Source organism: Boleophthalmus pectinirostris, unplaced genomic scaffold (assembly GCF_026225935.1).
Source record: "Boleophthalmus pectinirostris isolate CB_2022bp ecotype Guang Dong unplaced genomic scaffold, ASM2622593v1 HiC_scaffold_4, whole genome shotgun sequence".
NCBI classification, from domain to species: domain Eukaryota; kingdom Metazoa; phylum Chordata; class Actinopteri; order Gobiiformes; family Gobiidae; genus Boleophthalmus; species Boleophthalmus pectinirostris.
The window spans coordinates 27433121-27445938 of NW_026571353.1; the positions used below are offsets into that span (position 1 = coordinate 27433121).

At 37.2% G+C, this 12818-nt stretch overlaps 1 protein-coding gene across 1 annotated transcript in view; it reads left to right on the forward strand.

Moving 5' to 3' along the window:
- Nucleotides 1–12818, forward strand: part of hsd17b4 (hydroxysteroid (17-beta) dehydrogenase 4) — a 52154-nt gene that overhangs the window by 25394 nt on the left and 13942 nt on the right. The window contains exons 13-19 of the mRNA XM_020932320.2: nt 6652–6764; nt 7034–7157; nt 8059–8110; nt 9444–9515; nt 9721–9824; nt 10838–10903; nt 11873–11942. Of these exons, the coding sequence (XP_020787979.2) occupies nt 6652–6764; nt 7034–7157; nt 8059–8110; nt 9444–9515; nt 9721–9824; nt 10838–10903; nt 11873–11942 (601 nt within the window). The remainder of the gene's footprint in view (nt 1–6651; nt 6765–7033; nt 7158–8058; nt 8111–9443; nt 9516–9720; nt 9825–10837; nt 10904–11872; nt 11943–12818) is intronic.

Consider the following 12818-nt stretch of genomic DNA (forward strand, 5'->3'; position numbering starts at 1 on the left):
TGTGGTGTTTTAATAGCATTGTCTACTATTCCTATTGTTTTAGTGTTTTTTTTGTTATTTTAGTGCTGGGTACATTTTGTTAGCCAGGCTGGTGAATTTTATCAAGGGAAAAGACATTATTGCCCTTCTTCCTATGGGATTTGGGAAAAGCTTAATATACCAGTTAGCCCTGCGGTGCATTACATACATCACGACCAAATAGCAGCAATTGGTTAAATAAAAAAAAAGTACCCGCCTACTGTCGAGCGAGCGCATCCTAATGCTGTTTTCATGAAGAGAAACCGGCTGATGAATCAGGCTAACATTTTGTAGCTTTCTGGTCAAAAACTTGAACAAGTCTGTTGTGGCTCCAATGGTTGCTGCAGTTTTAAGTGCTTGCTGACATCACACAAGACTGCCCTGATTACAGCCCGGTGTTTCTGAATAAAAGTGTGAATAGTTAGATCAATCACAATGTTCCTTATATCTCCTGATCGTGCTCCTTCTTGTCTCTCACTCTATTTTTTTAGTCCTCCAGTCTCTGCCCAGTTTAGCAGCTCTATTTGAAATGTGGTTGTGGGGGGAGTTTAGGTGTTTAATCAAAAGCAAATTTGATTGATTTAGGCAATGAATGAATTACAGATATACTTTGCAATCTGGTTTAAGGTGCACTAGCATCTTTTTTTTTTTTCTATTATTGCTTTCCTTGCAATGTTCATTAGTATGACATTAAACTCCTATATCTTGGATTTATTCAATTACATATGTTTTTATTTCTTAAAATGATCATAGGTCTGATCTGTAACTTGGCCTGGTGGAGTCACCTGCTTGTCTCCCTGGAAATACACAACCAGTCAAAAGTTTTAGAATACCACACTTTTTCCAGTTTTTACTGTTTACTGTTGACCAAAACGTATTCTAAACTTTTGATTGATGAAAGTGTCCACCTTTGGCAGATATAACAGCTGAACACACTTCTGTTGCAGAAGTTCCCATAAATGTGTGGCACTTGTAGGTTGTTTGGCTTTCACTCTTCTCTCCAGTTCATCCCAAACCAGCTCAATGGGATTTAAGTCTGGAGACTCTGCTGGACACTTCATGTTGTCAAGGTTATCATCTTGTTCTTTTTTCCTGAGGCAGTTTTGGCAGAGCTTGGACTTGTGTTTTGTCATCTTTTATCTTTTTTTTTTTTTTTTTAAACCTCTGGCTGTTTAGTACTTACCTTTACACCATTTCAAGCTCTTCATTGGACTTGCATGACTTGAATTACAATAAATAACTGAACGGGTAGTGTTGATGAGTTTAATGCCATGAGATGGAAAATTTTTTCAATAACATCACCATCCAGCATTAAATACACAAAACAAACAATATTATTATAGGTATCTCAATATAGCTACAGTCAGAAATAGGAAAAAATTGATTCTTATCATTGGGAAATTGGATTGCCCGATAACCTGAATCTTTGTGTATAATTACCATTGCTAAAAGTCTCCAGTGTTTCTAGATGCTAGTTAGTTTCTCATCTCTGCCACAGTGGAGCTTTGCATTCAGCAGACAATTAAATCCACCTATTTTTAGAGCTAAATAAGGATGTTGCTTGTAAAAGTTCTGGGGAATTTTTATATTTGAGAATGGCTCTGAAGTGTCAAAGAAATTATAACAGCTTTTTTTGCTTTCAACACTGCCACTATCACCAGCTGAAACGCATGATTCAACTGCATTTAAAACTGTCTCTTCATTTTAATGGCCTGAAATATTAAGATTTATTTGGCTGTTCATGTTCAGTCATGACTTTCGTTCATGTGACATCTCTATCTCTGGCTTGAGGAGCTTAAAGGGCCAAATTTATGGTATTTTCTGATCTATGTTATAATGTTTGACCTTGTGGAGATGTAGTCAGACTAATAATGAATGAAACAAAAGAAAAACTGAAACATTCTAACATAACTTAAAGCACACAAGAGTCAATTTTGCATAACATAGGAGGAAATATTATACTGTTCATTGGGTCTCCTTTATTTAAAATGTTGTTGTTGTTATTTCTTCTGTGATTTCACTCATGTTATATGTTCCATTGTACAATAATGTACATTATTAAATAAATACACAAAGACATTTAACACAAACTGAGGAGGGTTAGCAGGTAAAAAACAGTTAATGACAAAGACAGTATTTGTTTTACCTCTTTGATGTCCTCATGGAGTAAAAAGAATGAAAATGAAACTTGAAATGAAAATGAAATCGACAGAGGAGCAGAGCCAAATGCGCTAACTTGTTTATATATTCTAAAGATAAACTGTGTAACTTTTCTGGAGGTGGTTTCTAAAGATATTTTTTAAGATATTTGGAGACAAACATGTGGGGGATGTTTGTCTCCAAATATCTTAAAAAATATCTTTAGAAACATCCATTCTTACTGTGAGTTGGTATCCAAGCTGGAGCCACGTAGTGCCTCTGCTCAGTTTCATTTCTCTCCAGCGACTAGGTCAGGAATCAGAATACACTAGACGGTTTGCAAGAACCCTGGAAGTTGTAGACCATGCACCGGCCAATCAGCGAAGAGCTGAAGCCATGACGTCAAACTCAAGCTGTACCACAAAAGGGACCCAGACGTAGACGAAGCCATACATTCTGAATGTTGGGTGAGAATGTTTGGTGAATTTTATCAAGGGGAAAGATGTTATTGCCCTTCTTCCTACAGGATTTGGCGCATTACATACGCCACGACCAAATAGCAGCGATTGGTTAAAGAAAAAAATACACACCTACTGTCGAGCGAACTAATCCTAATGTTCAGGTCATGGTCACACGGTTTCACTTTGTAGAAACCATCTGAATCAGGCTAGTGAGTTTGGTCGCCTCTCTGCAAATCTGACCTGTTGGCTTGTAAGTCTCCATGAAGAGTCATATGTTTATGGCCATACTGTGGAACATTCTAAACACATCTCCATGGAAACAGGCAAGTGATGGACCCTTCAGCATACAAGTTACTCAGTGTACCTTTAAGCATGGAAGTACGAGCCATGTGCTTATGTTCTGAAGCTGCTGTTCTGTGAAAGATTTGAACACATTTTACAGTATTATAACTTGCTATTTTTAGAAAAGACCTTTTCATATCTGATAACAATTTTATTCTAACCTGTTTGTCAGATCTGTGGAGAGGTAATCACGTTCTCTCTAAGAATGCATGTTTTTCAAGGTCCTTTTTTCTGCAACAAAAACACCTGTACCCAAATAAAGAGATAGTTAAAAGATAGTTAAGTTTAATGCCTGACTGCGGAACTTCCCAAGCAAAGTAATAACATTTAGATGGAGACAAGCAGTTGGCTTAAAAGTTCCTTAGTGCACCTTTAAGCAGGGAATAGTTTCTAAAGTTTTGCCAATATATCCTAAATTAGCCTTTTACAGTGTCTTTAAGCACTGCTAATGGCGCCTCCGTGCTTCAGAAGTCATTTACAAGCGCTGTTAATTGCTGTTTAATTCAGCATTTCACCCAAGTTATTTAGTCCTAATCGATAACAGCACTGCCAGCACAAATCAAATGGTCTGGTGGGGCTGCTATGGTGACGAGGCTGTTTTTGAGACCTGTTTAAAATGTGTTGTTTATTCTGAAGTCTCAGGTCCCGGGAGCACTTCACTGAAATGCTGATTCTAAATGCCACGAGTCCTCAAAGTCCAAAGGAGATTTAATTTCACCGAATAAATCAAACGCTCCCAGAGTATGATTTCTAGGTTCACCATTTTCCAATCTTGTCACGTCTCAATATTTTAGCTTCAGATTGGCTAAATAATGCGATTGCTGTTTATGTTTCAGTTTCTGTGATTGAGTGCAGTATCTCATCCAGCTTTATTTATAGAGCACTTTATAGGTCCTTTATTACGCAAGCTTGCATTGTGAGCTTTAAACCATGTTAGAATGCTACCTCCTCAAAAATGAAATGAAACAAAATGCAGCTCCAGGTATTTTTGTCATGAGGAAGCAACATTTATAACATAGATCAGAAAATAGTGATATGGGCCCTTTAAAGAAGAGCTACTGTGTCTGATATAAAGTTAGAATCTATGACACCCATGCATCATTGTTATGATTTGGACATTTTAAATCACAATATAAATATAAAACGACTATTATTGAAACTACTGTTATTAAACTGTGGTGCCCAATGGGAACTGATGTCACTGTAAATGTCATCAAAAGAGCGGTGAAGTTGTCCTCCTGTGGACAGCTGCAGATCACGCTAGCGAATAGTGGTGTTACAACACAGCTCGTTGGGGTGAGAGAAGTAACAAAAAAAACCCAAGATGGATAATGGAATAAATTAAATAATGTATATATTTTAGTCTGTTTTGCTATTTTACCTTTTACGTCCCAGTTAATTGAACAAGAAAATAACCTAAACTAAGAAACAAAACAACAGAATTATACAGCTTTGTGCCATGTTACGACCCCAACATATTTAAAAAGGACACAGGCGTCAAAATATAGCTCTTTAATTTCTTTTTTTTATCGTTGGTTCTTAATTTATTGATTTATTTTTACGTTTTTAAAGAAATTTTAAAAACCCTCCCGTGCCCCCCAAAAATAATGAAAAGTAATAAACAGAAACGTGGACCTGGCGAGCCGGCCAAACAGAACAAAAAGGTGCGACACCGGGCCAACCCCGTAAAGGGCCGTAGAAGCCGGTGCCAGCACCTGTAACTAAAGACAAGAAAACGCACGGAGGCTGGAGCGCGCAAGGTGAGCGGAGCTGGGCGGAGCTAGGCGCACTGAGCGGAGGAGCAGAGAGAGAGCGCGCCATGGGCAACCAGCCGTATTTATAGGCTCCGCACAGCCACACAAAAATAAACCATAAACAAAAGCTATACCAAAAAGGACTAATTACACTTACTACAAAAGGAAACAAAAAACAACTAATAATCCGAATTAATGTGCCTGCGTGTAACATGTCACAAAACGGGTCACACAAAAACGAGGCTAAATTAAGGGACATGCACAAAACTAAAACACAAGTGCCCCAAAGTAAACCACATAAACTCAAAAACAGAATCAAGTGACCAAATTTAAAAAAGGCACAAAACAGAACTAAACTACAGAACTAGACATACATGAACACAAAATGGCAGACTCGTCACCAAGGCCAGCAGCCCCGAACAGGTGCTGGCAATTTCCTTAAATTGGGGGAGGAGGCTGGAGGGGAGGCAGGATTGGCAAGTGTAGAAGTGCCCCACCAATAACGGACCAGGGCCCCCACAGCAGGAATCAAGGGATGCCAGAAAAACAAATTAAAGCACACAAAACAAATTAAAACTGAAAGCATGGGGCAGTAACAAGTGGCAAATGGCATCTTGAAAATAAGTGATTGAAGATGACTCAAACATGCACGAATCACTCCAATTACAACTTTTTGTGAGTAAATGGTGAGGGGAAACATCTAAAACATGGTTCAAAGCTCTGAAAAGTCAATTTTGCATAATAGGTTTGCTTTAAATACAACACAGTCAAACATAGTGCATTACACAAATTCACACAGTTATATACATAAAGAAATATATTTGTAAATGTGCCATCTGTCAGACTTATTACGAAACATAGTCCCTTTGCAAGGTATGAAATTCCAGTATAAAAAAAGAATGGTTAGTAACAAAGTTTTCTGCAAAAATTACACCAAAATGTTTTAAAGGATCATGTGTTGAAATATTTTAATATGAATTCATTAAAAATGTGTCTCTAATTTAAGTTTTTGTTGTCTTTCCTAAAAAAATTGTGTCTTGAGAATATGATTTTGCTATGGTAATATTTTTCTTCTCAGTTTGTTTGTAATTCAAAGCAAGGCATCTTTATTCATAACATCTTTCATACAAAACTCCGTAGTCTCTGTGCTCTACAGTGAAAAAAACAAACAAGAACCACAGTATTAAGAATAAAATAGATAATACTAGTAACCATTTTGTATTTCTAACCCTAGGCCTGTCACGATAAACAACATATCCACTTAAATAGATCAAAGCTGGTAGATTATATTTTAAGACTCAATATATATCACATGTACATTTTATTTGCCATAGTGGGGAGGTTTTAGCTTTTTGTAATTTTGCATGTAATAAGGCAAGATTTGAGCTGTTGAGGGTTGATCAAGTGACTTCTCTCACTAATGGTTTATTCTGCTGTGGAACTTTTGCACCTCAGACTGATTCTGTATGTATTTAAAATAGTTTACTGTAATTGTCCTGCTTTATTGTGTCAGTGATTTCAGATTGACACATCGGGTTGATATTTGGATTTTTTTTTTTTTTTTTTTTTGTAGCTATTGGCCTTAAATCTCCAGTACATGCATATAGTTTATTTTGGTCAATCTGCTGCTTAAAAATGCACACAAAATTTTATTTTAACACTTGAACATGAAGAGAAAACAGCAAAAAAAAGGGACTGTAGGTGATTTTGTACTAAATTTAAATTGCATAATTTGAGAAAATAATAAAAATTGACCCACAAAATCTAGGCAGAGCTTATCAGCCATCGGTTGCACTGTATTCTAAATAATAGGTGTCAGCAACAGCCATAAAAATATCCATGTCACTCAATCTTTACTGATATTTATCTGTTGCAATATATCATGTTTCAAATGTGTTACTCTGACAGGCCTGGCTAACTCTTTCCTCTCTCCCCAGCTTTCTGCAGTGGGACATAAACTGGCTCCATCCCAGTTCACGTACAACCACACACAGTGTATCCTGTACGCTCTGGGAGTGGGCATGTCCACCAAAGACCCCGACTCTCTCAGGTAATATGAACGCGCACTTATTTATCACAGAAAACCCCCCTCGGGCTGCTCCAAAGCAAACAGTGTGAAATTGAACTGTAAGTGATGGTAATAGCTGTAGTTTTGCCTTGACCTGCACTGAGGGGATTAAACAATGGGGAGCTATCCAAGCTTACACGCAAAAGATCTGTGTAGCCATCTGTGCTGCTATTTTTACAAGACTTCATCTGGTTAGCCTCTTTATCAAAACTGGACTTTTTTAGTTCATGGGAGATTACGTTTCTGTGCAGGTTTTTGTATGAGAATCATCCAGAGTTTAGCTGTCTCCCGACATTTGGAGTCATCGTGTCCCAAGATGCACTGATGGGAGGAGGTTTGGTTTCAGTGCCTGGACTCAACATGGACCTAACACAGGTGAAAATCAAATATTACTCAAAATGATTAATTGCAGTTTGAACGCGCACAATTAACAAATCACAAAGGCTATAATCTTTGTTTGAAAATAATTTCCTGCTTGAAAACTGCTATCCGTAGAATTTAGATCTGTACAAACATGTTCTGAAATGTGATTCTTGTATCAGTTTGTCAGTTTATACTTTTGTCTTTTTGTCAATTCTTCTGGACGTGACCTTTGAACAGAATCCTATTATTAAAACAAATTGCAATTCTTACAAAAAGCCTAAATTAATTGGGATATTTTTCTCAAATCATGCACCATGTAATAGTTGTTCACAAATGCCAAATGTGTTGCATCTCAAATTAATTTGTTTATCTTTATGTACTATTATAATATAAGTGAACGTATATTTGTCCTACAATGTGAAAATTCCAACACAAAGTTCAATAACAAAGCATAGAAAGTCAAAACATAAGATAAATAACTATTAGATTTAATTTTGTCTATTTTAACTAGGATATTAGGAATAATTTTGAGTGAGTTAAGATACAAAAGTTATAAAGATAATAAAATACAACACTGTGCAGGAAAATATGAGATGCCAAATTGACTCCTGTGAGCATGTAGTGTTTTTGACAAGGATCACAATATTATAACACAGATCAGAAAATAGCTTAAATAGTCCCTTTAATGTAGAATGTGTAGGATTTTTCCTCAACGATTTTATGGACATGACTTGGACAGGACAATATTTTTCTGTGCTAATGTTGATATTGGTGGTATCTGTAATATTTTTTGCCTTTGTTCATGATTTATTTAGTCTAATTAAGGTGTAGTTATTAATTAATAAAGGCATATTTTATCTTAACTTTTCTTATTATAAAGTCTTACCCAAATGTGTGCTGTTCTGTTGGTCAGGTTTTACATGGAGAGCAGTACTTGGAGCTGTTGAAACCGCTCCCAACATCAGGTATTCTCTTTTTCTCTTAACTCTCAACGATTCATTCAGGTCTTTATGTTACAGCTGGGACCAGTCAAAGTTCAGTAGACACCAAATAATCTAATTAGATTCTCTTTTATGTCTCTGGGAAGCCATTTTAAAGTAGTAAAGTACAGTGTCTTAGGGGCAGGTGCACCTTTATGTAGCTTTACCTTAAGTAATAGGGTTTGTTTTGTGGTGAGTGGTTGCACACTTCAAGGGCCCACCTGCAGTTGTTTGTTCATTAGTTTTTGAGCACAGGAGAAGGTTTTGAAATTTTTAATTAAATGAACACTAAAAATGAATTTTAATTAAGTGAACACTAATCAAAATTAAAAGTGTTTACAGAGGAACTAGACACTCAATCTGTAATAGCATTATCTACCATTTTAATCCAAACTGGGTAAATATACTGCTTTCTCAGACTACGTTTCTGATGACGGTCTGAACAGAAGACGCAAATGTGGTGTCGCATCTTCACTTTTTATTTTGTGTTTAGACAAGCGTTTTTGGGAGGAAATCTGCGTGCATAAAGTGACGCAAAAGTGTGTGGAATTCAATTGGGTACTCATGTCAGGCGGCCAGGTGGTGACGCTAGGTGGTGATGTATGTGATTAAAACGCGTACGCGACGTGAGCAGATCTGACCAGAGTTTGGCATCTTGGGCAGTGTAGACAGAAATGCTACAGCGGAGCATATTCAACTTTTCCACTCTGGAGGGTGGTTTCAGATTTTTGCGTTTTTAAAGCCCCAGAAACACCTTCACCATCTAAACGAAACGGCACTTCCGATAAAATATTTTGTAATTTTTACCCGCAAGCGTTTTTATATAAACAGGATCTTAGTCAAACACCGACTACTGCCTTCAATGACATCTGCAGTTCCAAGTAGTTGGTGACATCACTAAAGACTGCCTTGATTATTGCCAGATTTTACTGATAATAATCACCTAGTGCAGAGGCAGAGTTTGAAGTGGTTACCTGTTAGACCAATCACACTGTTCCTTATACCCCCAGACCTGCCCCCTCCTACCCCCTCACTCCCCCTCACTCCCCCCTTTAGTCCTCTAGGCACTGCGCAGTTCAGCAGCTCTATTTAAAATGTGGTTTTGGGCAGAGTTGATGTGTTTAGTTCCACTTTAAACTTTTGTAAGCTTTTTGACTTCTGTGTAAATAGGTTTGGTGCATCCTGAGTCATAACACCTGAAACCACAATAATGCTTTGATCAGAAAGCACAGGACCTTTGTAGTTCTGGTGTTTAGAGATGCAAATTATTAGCCCTCAATATTAGGCCAATATGATTTTACCATTAACTCTTTTACAGGGACTTTGACCATTCACACAACTGTAGCTGATGTGTTGGACAAAGGATCTGGTGCTGTGATTCTGTTGGACGGTGAGTTTTCTGGCTGTGTAGTTGCTGTCATGGGAAAGACTCCATACCCTAAGATTAATAAAGGCCTATTTGTGAGTTTAACACTGTGGATGTGTGGTTAATTTCTTTCAACAACAGTAAATTGTTTTAAAGGCCCCCCCCTTTCAATTTTTAGAAAATGCTGAACCATAAGACACACTGTGGTATATTTCTCCCCTCTCTGCAGTAAATGCGTACAGTGGAGATGAACTCATTTGCTTCAACCAGTTTTCTGTCTTTGTGGTCGGAGCTGGAGGCTTTGGAGGAAAGAGGAGCTCGGATAAAGCCAAAGTAAGCCTAAACAGTAACATACAGATTGCTTAGAATTACACCGCTGTTAGAATTGCGCCTATATTATGGAAAACTTTCTGACATGGACGTTTAGTCATGTTATCATGTCGTTACCTCCTCAAAAACATACAAGGAGCTGTGTTGTTTCATTCATTACATGTGTTTGTCTACATCTCCAAAGCTCAAATGCTCTGTCCTACTTTGTAATGTCATGTAGTTGTAGTTTTCAAGTTAACAGCTACCTTTTACATTTAGTTCAGTAGAGATTGGAAAGTCCGTTCTAGTTAAGATGTATGGAGCTTAAAAACACAGTGGAGCACATCCTGTATTACCACATGACATGAGTGTTTTCAGATAGAGAGGAGAACCCAGCCTAAATATGCAGGATTTGTGTGTTTAAATATGTGTGAATGAAAGAAAACACAACTCCAGGTATATTTGTGATGAGGAAACAACAACAAAGATCAGAAGATTGTGTAATACGGGCTGTTAATCATTAGTGAATCGAAATTGCAATTTAAATAGGAAATCAGTGAATTGCTTTTTCTTTACAAAAAACAAATGATCACATCTCTCTAGGGTCTAATGTTCTATAAACCTGAAGTAGGGCTGCAGTATATGGTCCACTGATTTCAAAACTGATTAGATAAAGAGCAGTGGGCGGAGTTAGGAGGTAGGTGAAAACAGACATTTTCTCAACGCTCAAGCCTTGACTACAGGACAATCCAGGATTACTCAAACATGCAGGAGTCAATCAGCATACAACTCTGAGTTAACTAATGGTGAGGAAAGATTGTTATATCATGGTTAAAAATTAAGTGTTAGTAGTTCATATTTCAGTCCTGTTATTGCTCCTGGACATGTTTTATAATGCTATATAACTGTTAATCAAACAATAATTGGAAATCAAATCCCATGTTAGATGAAAATACAGTTGTTTATTTATGTAAATTCTCAAAGCCCTTTTGTTTATGCACTAGTTTGAATGTGTTTCTTTACCCTGTCCTCCTCAGCCCCTTGTGGATCCGCCCAAACGCGCTCCAGATGCTGTGATGATCGACTCCACCACCAGAGACCAAGTGAGTGTGTGTGTTTGTGTGGGTGTGTGTGCCCGCAGAATAACACACTGATAATATGTAGGTGGATGCTCTGGACAGTTGGTCTGCCGTCTGAACGCTCACGGCGAAAACATACTCAAATATTACAGATAAAATATTTAGCAGTATGTCTCATTTGGAGAGCTGACTCTTTGACACAGCAAATAGAAAACGACTTTAAAGCCCCACCGCCAACGTTTTAGCCAAAAAATAAACTAAAATACAAACATCATTCATGTTACTCTGAGCAGGCTTGTACCTCCACAAACCTGACTCATGTTTGGCTACGATCTTACACAGCATGGCATAAAATGTATCGATCTCCATGGAGAATGTTATCAATTATGGTTTTAATCAGAAAAAGAAACAATAAACAAAAACAAAACTGATTAATTACATCAGATTTGGTTGTTTACATTAAATTTCCATAACCTGAAAACTCCAGAAAATAGATTATGATCAGATTTTTGGTCTCCATGTAAACGTAACCCCTGTCAAGCCAAGAGAATGAACAACTGATACCGTGGCATCGCGCTGGGGACGTTCTACATGTATCTCTATGGTGGAATGTTCTGCTTAGGTGTTTGGTTTTCAACAAAAATGGTGAGTGTGAAAAACTAAAAAACTGTCCCATCTCACCTGTTGTAGTTTCAGTTAAATCAGCTCTTTCAGGTCAGATTGTGTTAAAACAAAACTCTGATAAAAGTCTAATTTGATTGACAGAGCTTCAGACAGAGCAGTACCTCTAGTTAGCATCAAACCCCAATATATTGTATAGGGTTTATAGTATGGGACTATAAACCCTATACAAAAAAAATGCATTGCAAAGAGTCTTTTAAGAGACATTCGAGAAGTGATCATCGTGTTTTACCTTCATAATATTTTAATGTGCTGTGAGTAATCTTATGAATTATCCATGTCTAAACAAAGCTTGTATCTCTGTGGACGTAGGCAGCCTTGTACCGTCTAAGTGGTGACTGGAACCCTCTTCACATAGACCCAAGTTTTGCTGCAATGGGAGGTGAGTCATTCTATCAAAAATCTTTTAAACCTACTGTATTTTTCCATCATGTAGTTTATTTGTTCTTGAAGGGGCTGTATGTGAGCCAGTGTTGATTTCGCAACCAATTTAATTTTGTTTTAGTTAGAAAAAAAAACCAAAAACACATATCAGCCGATCTTTAGTTTTAGTCTTTGGATGCGATCAGTTGCATAGACCACATTAATCCTAGACTAAAGGCAGATCGAAACCAGAACTAGACCAGAACCAAACCAGGACTAGAACAGGATCAATTAAAGTATATAAATCAGTAGGAATGTAACAGTAACTGAAATATTGTGATATCGTATCATCAAATTTCTCACAATAATATCGTGGACCATCACAATATATCGAATTACAAGTCTTATGGAGGGAACTACATAGACCATGATCCTTTGCTCCATTTCAGTGCAGACTACAAGAAGAAATAACAGTTCTAAACACGCACTTTTAAGTCTTAGTTCTTTAGATTAAGTCTTGTCAAGGCATTTTAAGAGGAAAAAATGGCATATTAACAGTTTTGTCCACAAAATATTAATCATTACATCCCTATAAATCAGGGCAGAACTGGGCTTAAACCAGGACCAAAATTGTGAACCCATCCTTATTTTAGTTAAGTTTTTGTCAATGAAATGTCATGCTATTTGAGTCAGCTATATCTATAATACATATAGTCAAAATTTTTATATTTTTAAAGGCCCTTGTAATCTGTAGTAGATCTGTTGTAGCTCCAAATAAGTCAGTTCTTTCTGGTCAGGTTGTGTTAAAAAAGCGCAGATTAAAGTCTAACTTCAGTAAGAGAGCTTCAGATAGAGCGGTGCCAACAGTTTGCATCACACCCAGGGAATGTTGATG